General features: G+C 38.0%; 1 protein-coding gene and 2 long non-coding RNA genes across 5 annotated transcripts in view; 1 reads left to right on the plus strand and 2 right to left on the minus strand.

The window, feature by feature from the left end:
- LOC130919528 (protein unc-13 homolog C) overlaps positions 1–13,011 on the minus strand; it is a 291,333-nt gene that overhangs the window by 127,195 nt on the left and 151,127 nt on the right. For all 3 annotated transcript variants that reach the window (XM_057842330.1, XM_057842337.1, XM_057842322.1), the window contains exon 17: positions 5,353–5,486. In XM_057842330.1, coding sequence (XP_057698313.1) covers positions 5,353–5,486 — 134 coding nt within the window. The remainder of the gene's footprint in view (positions 1–5,352; positions 5,487–13,011) is intronic.
- LOC130919546 (uncharacterized) lies at positions 282–5,324 on the minus strand. The gene is made up of 2 exons (XR_009063985.1): positions 614–5,324; positions 282–488 (listed from the first exon to the last, which is right to left on the minus strand). It is a non-coding gene; the product is annotated as an uncharacterized LOC130919546 (long non-coding RNA).
- Positions 986–6,211, plus strand: LOC130919565 (uncharacterized). The gene is made up of 3 exons (XR_009064006.1): positions 986–1,248; positions 3,312–3,427; positions 5,913–6,211. It is a non-coding gene; the product is annotated as an uncharacterized LOC130919565 (long non-coding RNA).

Raw genomic sequence — 13,011 nt, forward strand, 5'->3', positions numbered from 1 at the left:
TGCCACCGTCAGAGGGTGGGCCTTGTTTGCACTAATTTAAAGATTTTAAAACTGTCAATTCAAATATCGTATTGGAGAAATTGCATTACTTGAAATAAATCTATTGCAACTTATCAGTCCCAGTTCTTGTCTACAACACTGTCCAAAAATTGTCAATGCATATTCCAAATAGAATAACAAAATTAAGTCACCTGACTTTGTAATTATTACACCTGTTTATTATGAAGACCTGAAGTAAACAACAAGCAGTTACAGTTTGTCAAGAAGTTGTTCAAGTCATGTTTTGGTATTCATATTTTATTGACTTTTCATAACAACACTTGGGATTGTGTTTGTAAGAGCAGAGCAAACTGAAGTTTCAGCGTGCACTCTTCGCCTTTCCAACCTCTCATAACGCTCCGATGTGGTGCGCTTGACCTCAGAATAACCCAAGAAGAGATATGGTGACCAATCGGGATGTGTTGTCAGCATTTCATATGCAGGTTTTCCTAGTAACACAACAGGTAGGTGAGGAGGAGTAGGTTAGCATTGCTACCGAGGCAGATTTACAAAACAGTAAAGAAAAAAAACAAAAAACGTATTGAAACCAAAACGGATAAATCGTTCAACTTACAAGAGTAGAGATGAGGGGAATACACTCTCATTCCAGCAGAAATATGATCATAAGAAATGCTTTTCCGACGAACCGCTGCAATCCAGCCATCCGTCGTACCTTCGTGATCTGATATTTGGTCCTCCATGCAGGAAAACGGTGAAAAGTGAGTCCATTTTTCCTAACCCCTTTTTTTGTCGTAGGAGACGCTGTTGCACCCGGTAACGCAACAATAAGTACCCATATTTTCTTTCTAAAACACCGAAAGAGTTAGCTTAGCACTACCACACGTTACAATCCGCATTGACTCTGCCGGCCCGGAAGTGAATTATATTGCCAGCATGGAGGAGGGTCCAAACAATGACGTAGTACGTCCCATTCCCTATTGGTGAACTCCGCTGTCTGTTTGCCTCTTGTTAAGTGTAGAAAAGGCTACAAAGTTATGTGATTGTTTGCTTAAGATGTTCACAGTTGCTCGTTCAATGCCTTCAGCATCATTTGATTCCCACATTTGGCTGACGTAAATAGGTGAAAAGTTGGATTGCGCATGCACCGTACCAGAATGCGGATGTCAATAGTAAGAAAGTCACGGGTGGATGCACGACATGAGCGTGCGTCTAATTGTGTGTTTGTTCATTGCTGTGCGTAAATGCAAAGTGAGTATCACAAGCAGCATTCATATTTACGTAGACAATTTGTTATGATTACCTTTTGCTGTTGTTATGATAGTTCGTCCGATTGTTTTGCGAGGTAGTCCGTTAGCGTGTTGCTATGCTGCGATTCTAAAATAGCGACAAATTGCGGCATAGCGCACCGGAAGTAGAGTGAATCCGCCTTCACAATAAGTTCCCGAAACCGGAAGTGCTTAGCTGGAGCGTAGAAAATAGTTCAAGCTTAACTTCGAATATTCCATCTACATGTTTAAATGTAATTAAGTTGAATTTAAGCAATGTATATTTATTTATTGTTTCTTTTCATGTCTTTTGTACAGATAAACCACACACACAGATACACACATATATACCCACAAACACCTACTCAAGAATATAACCATTTCCACATCTACATGGACAGTTGGGATGAATGGACTGTATAAAGTTGATTTAAGAGGATTTGCATTAAAGAAAAAGGAGAAATCCAGCCACCTGTCCAAGTGCCGTGATTGCCTCTACTTTGAGTGGGCCTTAAGTGGTGTTTGGCCAACACACTGACGTGAACACAGCTAAAATCAACCTGAATCAGCGAGAATCCAGTTTTCTCCACTACATTAAGCTTATTCGGACAGAATATTAATTAAAAATGAATGAAAACTAAATACTATAGAATATGTCATTATTATCATTTTAAAAATGTAATTGACTGGTAAAAATAGATTATGACCGGATTTTTATGACACTGTCAGTCAAAATGACAGACAGCGAAAAAGTCTAGCGCAACCTCTGTTGCCGAGGTACCCAATGCAACAAATTGCGGCCTAATCTGCTAGAAATGGCAATATTAAGACATTTTATTTAAAAAAAATAAATAAATTTAAACCCTTAATTTATCAAAGTATTAACAGATTTGGCTTATTGTTTTTGTGGGAGGGCAACCCGGTAGCTTGTTATAATGAAAACTGGAATGCCATCAGGCCTTGCTACTTTGCTACTAGAATTGGGACAAAAGACGATTCGCGAAAGCAGCAGATACAAATGTCTCGACAGCAGGCGCCTCAATCGATACAAAATCCACCAGTAATCCTGAAATACATCAATTGTTAAGTTGTTCACTAGATATATCACAACGTTCGTCATCAGTTGCTTGAAAATTCACGTTGTTTTGATTTTTAAAACACCACAGGTACTCAAATAACAGTCCTTGCACCTGCTTCGTTGCATTACCGGATCAGTCGTACAAGCTGGTAGGAAGTACTATAGTGACCAGGGTTGTGTATTGCCTCATATCTGGAGATACCATCCGTATCACAATTTACAGGTCACAATTCGATTCCATCCCGATACTACACTTGAAGACAATTCTTGCGATTTTGTATCACTTTCGAAAAAATAAATCAAAATGGACATAAATACATTCAAATCAATTTAATCCTTAAACCTCATCCAGCACTCAGGTAAACATGTTTTTATGTTTGAAAAACATATGGCTTTCATTGTAATATTTTCTCTTTTTAGTGCAACCCTGCTTAAATGCAGGATTCTGAATACTCCATACCTCCGTTTTTGCAGTCAAGGCCAAAATAAGCCAAAGATTTTAGATTTATAGAAGGACTAATCCGAGCAACCACTAGAGGACAACGTACACTAATTTCTACTAGGATAATGTTAATGCTGCTGCGCGCTGCCAACTACTGGACGGGAGTAGAAGTGCAGCCACTGAATTGTTTTTTACTACCAAAAACACACATTTAAGGATCGATACAGATCGATTTTAAATGGATATGGGAATTGCTAGATGTAATATTGCGATAAATCGCAGAATCGATTTTTTTAAACACCTCTAATAAAGACTGCAGTCACCTTTAGGTGTTTAAAGCGATTTCTTCAGAGGGCCAACTTTAAAATAAATACTAGATTACAAAAATAAATCAATTTTTCCCCACATTATATGGCTTCCTAACTGAATTGAATCGTAATCGAGCTGTTACGTCTTTGAATGAATGAATGAATGAATGAATAAATGAATTTATTGTCATTGTCATCATCATCATAATCATTGACAGGTTCCGAGTGTGGAATTTGCCCGAAAGAAAGACGATGACAGACAAAGGAAAGACGAGAAAAAGCAAATGCTTATCGATACCCGTCCCCCAACAGCTCGGCACGCACAGTCAAGCATGTATGTGTTACAGTCCAGTTATTATCAGTTTTTTTGTTTTGTTTTGTTTTTTTTTCACATATCATTCAAAAGTCACTGATTGCCATGGAATTTCACATATTGTCAATTTGAGTGGGTTCATTGTATCAGTTGATGTCCAAGTTGGTGTAGGGAGTTTAGCTTATTTCTATATTTCTTAAACTTCTCCTCGCAGGCCCTGTCCTTGGGAGATAACATACTCATACAGCGCTTTCTTTTTGCAAGCGTTAAGGTGATATATCGCAATACTTTGTAGCATTAAAAGGTTATCGATACGCTCTCACCAAGAATCAATATATCGTTTTAAAGAGATTAGTTTAAAAAAATTTAAAAAAAACATCAGGTTGCTCCCAAAATCTACCATTAAAGCGTGCTTTCAGGAGCTCAGAATGTGCGTCTGTACACTTCGAGCGGTTTGACAGCAAATGACAGCAGCTTTGTTTTTGTATCGAATCATACCCTTTGAAGTGTAAAATGGTGCTATCAGTTAGTAATATAAACAGAAAAAAACTAACAAACAAATACAGTACTTAAGTCAAATAAGCAAAAAAAAAAAAAAACAACAACAACTGATCAATATGCTGTTTACAAATGTGGTTAAAATAAGTGGGGAAACATTAATGTGAAATAATGAAAAAAAAAAAAAAAAAATTGAATTGATTTAACCTAACTTGTTTGCCAAATAATCTGCTTCTTTAAATGTTGGAGATTGGCAATTAGAAATTGAACATGAAATGTCAGTGGTTTAATTATCCATATCCTCAGACAATGATAGGTGGACATCAATAGATGAACAGCTCCCTGGTCGGGAGAAAGGTCAGTTCTTCTGGAAATCTTAAGTGCGCGCTTGCTACTTTTCCTCAGCTAAAAGCATAATCGCTCCACTGTGCAGAATAACCACAAAGTGAGACGAGGAGGCGGATATATGAAGAGAGTGGTGAACGAAGGAAAAAAACAGACCTTTAAGAACAGTCTTACTTCTTCCTTTCATTTCTAACACACATTATGTCTTTAACATTTAACAAAATGTAACAAAATATTAAATCTGTGTGGAAGTATTTTCCCTCAGCGCAAACTAAGGTGTGTATTGCATCCGTTGTTGTTGCAAATTTTGCTAATGTTGTTGAAATGTTAAATTACACCCTACTTTTCAAAGTTTTGGCCTTGTTAACACATTTAGCAGTTTCCTCTTATTTGGCATCAAACCCACTTTAAGGTTTCACCATAAAAAACAGTGGGGGGTCATTATGTTCTTTGACCAGCAAAGGAAAAATGGAGAAAATAGATCCAATTATGGTAGCACTATCATTAGACAGTGTAGGAGAGTGGGTAGGGGAAGGAAGCTCAGGGCATAAACAGTCGTAATGAGCATCGTAAATCAGCAAGATGCAAGAAGAAACAGAAGATGAGCTAAAAATATGAATGCATACCAAAGGATGAGAAGATATGTAATTTTTATAAGTGGGGCAGAAATGCATTAGAAATGATGATTTTTTTTTTTTCCCAACAATGAATTCCACTGTTTTTCGTGGCGTGCACAACATATGCTAAGCAATTACAATCTACTATTTAATCAATGGCGTTGTTAAAAAGTCATTCAATTAAGTCTTAACACTGAGGGTAGGAATGACCATACGACTAAATTACCTTAGTTGAGTACGGAATAAAATCAACCCATCCATCCATTTTCTATTTCACTCTTACTAATAAAAGTCAGGGGTGAATTGGAGTTTATCAGCGTCAGCACACACCCTGGACTTGTCGCTAACCAGTCGCAGTGCACATAGAAACAAACGACAATTCAGGAGTAATTATGACTTTCTCCATGTTACTTCAATTGCTTAAAAACACAATCAATTACACGACAAAAACAATCCGCTAATTGATTGGTGTGTTACTGTACATACTGATTGATGACTGGCGTGTAGGCTGTCCGGTCCTCATCAATAACAGACACCATGAGGGTGATGAGTTTTGGCCAAAAATCCAGGTTCTTGATGGATGGTCCTTGCTCTTCACGTGGGATCTCCTGCTTCCGGCTCTACAGAAAAGGAATTCAGGATATGATCTACCACATCACTAAGTTGGGTATTGAACATAATTTTGCAAGACAAATGAAAGTGATGTATAAATAAGGAGAGGTCGATTAAAGAGTAAAAAGTAGGATTTTGACTCATTATTGCTCAGAGGTGATTTGTCCTAATACTAGGTTCCCCACTAAATATTACTAACGTTTCTTGGGCCACCGATGTTTGAATTTCTAACACAGATTTTTTTTTTGTCAATGGAAATTTAACACAGATTTTTTTTTTCAGCATCAAATTACAGTCAAAAATTAACCCACAAAAAATCCATGGCGAAAATTCAGTTGCAATATCTGGGTAACCAGGAACAAGCAATCGATCTCTGTCACATTTTATAGTACGCCCAGGCAATTAAGTTGGGTTTCAACTTTAATGTGTTTCAGGTCGGCATTGTCAATGAAGAAATGGCTGAGCGAATTTCTTCTGCTGCGGCTACTTCTTCTACTTCCTCTTCTCCACGGGATGATACATACTGTATAACCTAGAGTCTGTGTCACATGACCAGTGAAGTGAGCATAACCTAACTTGATTGCCTGGACGGCCAATAAAATGAGACGGGGATCGAATGCTTCTCCTTGGCTACCCGGATGTTGTGAATTAATTTTTGCGGCTAAAATTTTTTTGCTGCAGAATTTTTATGATTGAAGTTTTTGCTGCAAAATATTGATACTTGAAAAAAAATCAGTGTTTGAAATTCAAATTCAAACTCCGGTGGCACAGGTTAACTTTCATAGCACTAACCTTCCCTACCACTCTCCTATCTGACCTATCTTCCCTCTTCCTATCCTTCTGGTTTCTTCTTGTAGTTGCATCCCCTCGGCACATGGTGACTCTTGGCAAGAATAGTCATAAATAGCTTAGCGTTGGAAATCCTTGGTATGGCATAGTACGTCATCGGTTAAGATATAAAAAATGTGACGTTTTTAATTGTAGGTAGAAAATAATTAGGTGTCACTTTACATTGATTCCATATATGTTCTCCATTCACTTAAGTAGTTTCACAGATGAGATTATATATGCAAATCCATGTTCAAATAACAAATACTATCCCAAGAATGTAATATACACATTTTCTTCATTTGCGTATGCAAATTGCGCCCTATTGTAAATGAAAGGAAAATAGTTAAACCAGTTCGAATCTTTTCCTGAATAATTTAGAGAGAATTAACCTTCAGCATATTGACTTTCATGCAGCAAACTGAGGAGGCGTTGTTGGGAAGAGAGCTCTGGAATTGGGAATTTACAACACGTATCTATCTACTCTCAACATCCAATCGACACCTGCAATGATTAACTTTTGTGTTTTAGGTGTCGCAGTTACAAGATTTCATTGCTTGTTTTTCAGCATTGAGGAGGGTGAGATGACACAGTTTAATCTCACATGAGCAAGGACGCAGATGATGCTCGTGTTGCACTGGATTCAAGGCTGCCTCATTTTAATCTTACGGGTTTGGGCTTGCCAGAGTAATGACTTCTTTACGTCATTCCGTTAGAAGCTTTTTTTTTTGAAAACTTTTAATTATGGTCAGCTGTCGTCCGCTGTAAAACGTGAAAATGTTTCTGAGCATTTTTCCCGAGATTCTTAAGATATAATTGATATAATTCTTCATTGACAGAGAATATTGACAGAAGACTGGTAAGGAAATTACGAAAACACCTAAGAACTATTCAAATTTTGTGAGAAAAATGCACAATATGTCTCCTTTAAGATAAAATGTTTTCCATACTATCCTGGGAAATTCCAAATGTGCTGCTCGGTTTAAACACTGACACAGCCACTAAGCGTAGCAATGGGACTTGGTAGAGATGTGTGACTAAATTCATGTTGAATTGGAAAAATGAATAATGAAGAGAACGTCCCTGCAGGGGGTTAAGTCAGTCATGGAAAAGCACTCCGTGCAGGTGCAAAAGTGAAGGACGCATTTGAAGGTTGGCTCTATCGGATGCAGCATGCATTCCACAAAAACTCCCTTTGCTCATTTGTATTCATATCAGGTTGCCATAAACATATTGTTAGATGTGATTAAGCTACATGCTGCTGCTTGTTGCATTTTTTAAAATTGTATTTATTTTTTTATGTGAAAACCCTGTGTTCCAATATAACTTGCATGATGGCAATATGGAATGTCGATAGAAGATAGCACCACCACAACTTGCATTTGGTTGAGGCAATAACAGCAAGATTGATTGCAGTGCATCGCTCCCCCAGAGGCTAGTGAGTGCTTTATGTTCATTGTTTGGTGCTCCCGGGTTCCTATGTGGTAAGCATCAACATTTGCATGCAACACACTCTTCATGAAAGTCCCTCATCAATTTTTACAATTCAACTCCAAATTAGAGTCTCAAATTGAGTAATGCTCTCGGATAATGTGATGGGTATCTGAGTGAATGTGCAAAGGTTTTGAAAAGGGCAATGTGCAGGTTTATGCAAGATAATGAAATACAGCAAAGGATATAAAACATATCGTTTGGATCGTGGATTTTTTAGTATGTTTTCAAAAATAATTTGAAAAGCTTTTGTTCTTTAAACTAACTTCTCAAACTGTTCATTTATTAGCACTTGTAATGTATGAACCTCATACCGGAATTTACTTGAAGTTGAATACATCTGAATTCTTTGCACTTTACTACATCCCCTTAAAAGTAGTTTTACCAGCAACTATTTTCAATATTTAAAAGAAACCTCAGACTTGAAGACTTGTAGGCTCTAATAAACCACAATTGTTCTCTTTTACTAAAAATATGTTATTAGAAACACATAAAATATTGCCATTTATTTAAAAAACTAATATATAGTACATGTTTTGACCTACGGAGGGTGCCATGTTTTAACCGTGCAATGGACGCTCGGGGTGATGATGTAGACTGTCACTGTCAGTCGACAAATACTACCGGGTTACTGCAATTCCTTCTACACAGCGAGACGTCCAACAAATGCGCTCATCGTTTAAAAGCGGCAAGTACTTACTATTTGTGTTTTTATTGAGTCTTTTATTTACCTTTTCATTGCATCAAAATCCTTTTTGCATGTGTTTCCCTCTCATACTTTTAAGCATTGTGTTTTCTTGTGGTAGCTTTAAAGTAGATTGTTGATTTGTTGACCACATTAGTCATGTAGCATATTTAAACCACTCTTATTTGATATTACTACGTTGAAGTATTTTCGTAAGGCATCTTTAGTGTGTTCTGTCTGTATGCATCTAAACAAAACATGCTGAAAGTGCAAGGTAGTACTTTGCGTGTCAAATTTGCCTCTTGTAGGACGTTTCGCCAGTGTAGCACATCTTGGCAGAACACCGTTTTTTTTTTTTTTCGTATTGTATTCTCGTCTCATCTTGTCTTTCCTGTTCATTTTGCTTTTGCTGCTCGTTTTGTTCGATATCGACATTGCTGTCATGCTCATTAATGCTCCTCTCGGGTTCAAATTGAAAGGGTTGAACAGATGACATGTATATGTCACTAGAGTCATACTCTGGAAGCTCGGCAGCGTAACCATGTGATGTATTAGTTAATGTGATGTATTGTATGTATACAAATTGTACGCAAACGAAAATATCGAGAGGGGTTTCAATATCAAATTATGTTAACTCATAATAACGTTTATCTTTTAAGAAAGAAGTCTTTCCATCTGTGGATCCCTTTAAAGGGAATGGCAACATATTTATCATGTGAGTACAGCGGAAATAATCTTGTTTTAATAATTGTGTCCCCCCCGTCAATTTCATTTTTCTGATGTGCCATTGTGAAAAACATAAATTGAAGCCAGTATTTCCAGGAAGTGCCCCCGACATGGGAGCAGACATTTCATCAATACTGGTACTATTTCAGCCAATCAAATGTCAGTAGCCTAGATTGCACCTGTTCGTAATGTTATTAATACTCATTCACGCATCACATGCACCTGTGCGTGGGTATAACTGAGGTCACAAAATGGCTGCATTCGTAAGCAGTGCCATTTTTTATGTTTAAATAGTTTCACCATTATCAAATGTGTAAGAAAATTAAATACTTCAGTGACTGTCTTTCACAAGGTCATTTACTGTATACTAGGTGTTGTCGGTCCCTTTAACACTAGAAAACCCAGCAGAGGCCGACTTGGCCTTTTCCAAGACAAACACTCCTAACATTCCCTAGAAATGGCCGATTTGGCCTCTCCTCTGTGACTCATGTGATAATTTGTGTCAGTTCAAGTCAAGCTACATTTATTTAATTACATTTATTCATGAAGTTTGACACTTTTTACACATTTTTTAATTCACTTCTCCTATACTCCACACATAACGACAGAAAGAATGGCCCAAATGTGTACATTGTTTTGAAGAAGAAAAAAAAGTGTTTTAGAACTGCAATTTGAGTGTAAAGCAGGACTGAATCAGGGACATGGAGTATGGATTGTGGTCATTGTGTCTGAAGTTAATGTATGTCTAGTGGTTGCATTTCCATATGAACGGCTGTTGTCTGTCCGACAACGATTTGCCAATTCAAAAGCACTTGGGTCATTTTTGCCACCTCTTGGTTTTCTGGGGGAGAGGCCATATCAGCCATTGTTTGGGACTAGTAGGAGTACAAGAATTCTCTGGGACTTCTAGTGTTAATTGGCCACGTTTTATTGTGTTTTTATATGAAAGTAAACTTTTTCGCAGCATAAGGCACACTTAAACATTGCTTTCCACCCCAAATGAACAGTGAATTTGTAATCCAATTATCTGATAATCTTATTCGAATGGGATTCCTCCTCAACTCTGATTTTGAGGGCTGACTGTTCACACTATTTTTTTTAGCAAATGTTCAAATCAGATCTAGGCCTGTTCAGACTGGGCGATGTAATTGACCCTCCTGACAAGTTGCTGTGGCAATGAAGGCAACATCCAGCATATAGTAATGTCACAGTCAGTCAAATCCCATCTAAAATGTTCAGACTGAGACGCATCTTGTCCATATCTGATATGAAACTACTGTACCTCTGTGCGTGGTTTCAATCAGTCTTGCAAAAATCAGATTTCTGTGCTTTGTGACTGTTCAGACTACAAAAGAGCCATCCAGTTTCAATCTGGATGGGCTAAAAGTCAGATTTCGGCTGCCTGTCTGAACAAGGCTTTATGGTTATGCTTAATGACCTCGAACCTATTTTGTTAGAGAGTAACAGCTTAAAGGTGGACGGTGCCATGGTGACGCACCTGACAGTGATTGCCATCAGCAGCCAATTTAGGACCACTGTGGCAGTGTGCTGTGCAGACTGAAAGTTAGAGAACTTTTCTTCACTTCTTGCCTTGGAATGTGTTGTTGTACATTGTAATTTTGCTTTATTTATCATGTTTATTATGTTTCTTGAGCATTGCTAATGTCTAAACTATCACTTATGCCTATGCCTTGTTGGCAAAGGCTGTTTTGCAAAAGAGATCTCAGATCTCAATGGGACCACCTGGTATTTATATATTAAAGAAACAACAGTTTTCCTTCCTAGAGAAGAGATAAAACAAAAGACAAATCAAAACTAAGTAACCAGAGGCAGCAGTAGTAATCTGGAAAACATCCCATAAGAAAAGCTTAATGTACGTAGATTCATTCACTTTAGTTGTGCGGCCCGGGGGTCAGTTTAGGGACAAAATGGGACAAAAAGTTGTAGCCCCTACTTGACCTGGGTATTTTTTCTAATTTTTGTCTCTCTTTATTCCTTTAAATCACATACAATACAAGCTAAGATAGCTCATGACAGTTTCCAACAATGCCTGTCACAAGTTAGATAAGTTAATTAGCAATTCAGTCAAGTAAATCTGAAATTTCATCAAGTGGAAAGAAAACACGGTTTACATTCTTTGGCAAACATGAAAAGTTGCCGTCACTGTTCCAAAACTTCGGGAGGAGAATGCAGTTGTTCTTTTTTGCAAAAGTTCTACAAGCTTCAAACTGGATGAACTAAAGTTTTTTTTCTTCCTTTGCCCTTTACCATGACTAATCTTCCTGGATTTTCTTGAAGAAATCCTCCCATTTACTGTGAGGCTTCTCGAAACCATTACGCCAGCGTCCCATGCCCCAACAACTTCCCGTCCCCCCTCTAGCTATTTCATGCCTGGGCGGAAGTGGCATGCTCAGTTGTCATGTTACACAAGATGCCTTGTTGTGGCAGGGCTACGTCCCGGCCTGCCTTGTAACAAGATGGGGCTCTCAAATGAGTTGTAACCACGGAGACGAGGATAGCTCGTGTTTGTGATCACAATAATTTATGGTCACGGCGAGGTTAGCTCTAGGGCATTGTCTTTTTTTTCCTCTCCTTCTTCTTGATGGAGAGGCTGCCTACATTGAAACACGTGAAAAAAAGATGTTCACATTAACAAAACTGCCCATCTCACTGGTATGGTAATTCCTGTAACACCTCTGGCTATTTAAGTAAAAGGAAGTCTTAATAATCTACTATCCGGGCCTATCAATCATTATCATCTGTTCAGTGGCAGTCATAAAATGCGGAAAAGTTGCCTTATGATCCATCCAGACATGATAAATAAACAAGAACACACAAAAACTCCTACTGCAGCAAAGTGATGCTGTTTCCAGAGTCTCTGTTGCCTCATTTAAGAGCCTCTAGGTGGTCCCGGCAAGCCTTTAAAAGGCATCATGAGATGGTGCTATTTTTGCACATCACTAACCACTGCCTGTTGCTTTACTGGCCGCCTTCAAGTCTTTGAACACATTTTTTAAAAACTGATGGTGAAAAATGATGTGATAACTGTGGCATGAGACACAAAGTATTACTTTGATGTAATAACTGTTAAATTTTAGTTCATTGTTACCAGTGTTGTTAATAACTGCGTTAAGAGTATAACAGCGTTACTAACGGCGATTTTTTCTTTCAGTAGTGAGTAATCCAATTAATTACTTTTCCCATCTTTGCAACGTCGTTGCCGTTACTGATGATGTGAAGGGACACGCTACCTGCGTAACTATTTGGTTGAATTAACCGCTTGTTGTCTGATTTTGTCTCAGCTGCCTGGGAGCCAGCAGAGCGAGTGGGAGGAGGCGGGAATGGGTGGTGACGCCTTTGCAAACGGGATGCTCGGTGGCTCGGAGCGTTAGCATAGCATTCGCGTGCCCGTTAGCATTAGCATTTAGCGTGGCGAGTGTTTTCTTTAACTCTCAGACTTTTTTTTTTTTTTTTTGCATACAGTTCGCGGTGTCTAGGTGGGTACAGTTATAACTGCAAATAATGTACATTTTTCCTGTTGAGTATGCATTATCATCACCAAGATGGCGTTGTCCTTGTAGATGCTACAAAATAATATGCTTAAATAATATCACTTTCCTTGAATGACGTTTCCATGAACATTGTGTGATGTCTTTTAATCAAAACAACTAGAGCAAAGGCAGGATATTCAGAGCCTTACCTGCATATTGAAAAATATATCCATTTTTTATTAGGGGTGTGACGATATACACAAGAACGGGTTCAGTACAACAAGAAAAACGAAAAGGCTTTTTTTCTCACAA

This window comes from Corythoichthys intestinalis, chromosome 1, assembly GCF_030265065.1.
Source record: "Corythoichthys intestinalis isolate RoL2023-P3 chromosome 1, ASM3026506v1, whole genome shotgun sequence".
NCBI classification, from domain to species: Eukaryota; Metazoa; Chordata; class Actinopteri; order Syngnathiformes; family Syngnathidae; genus Corythoichthys; species Corythoichthys intestinalis.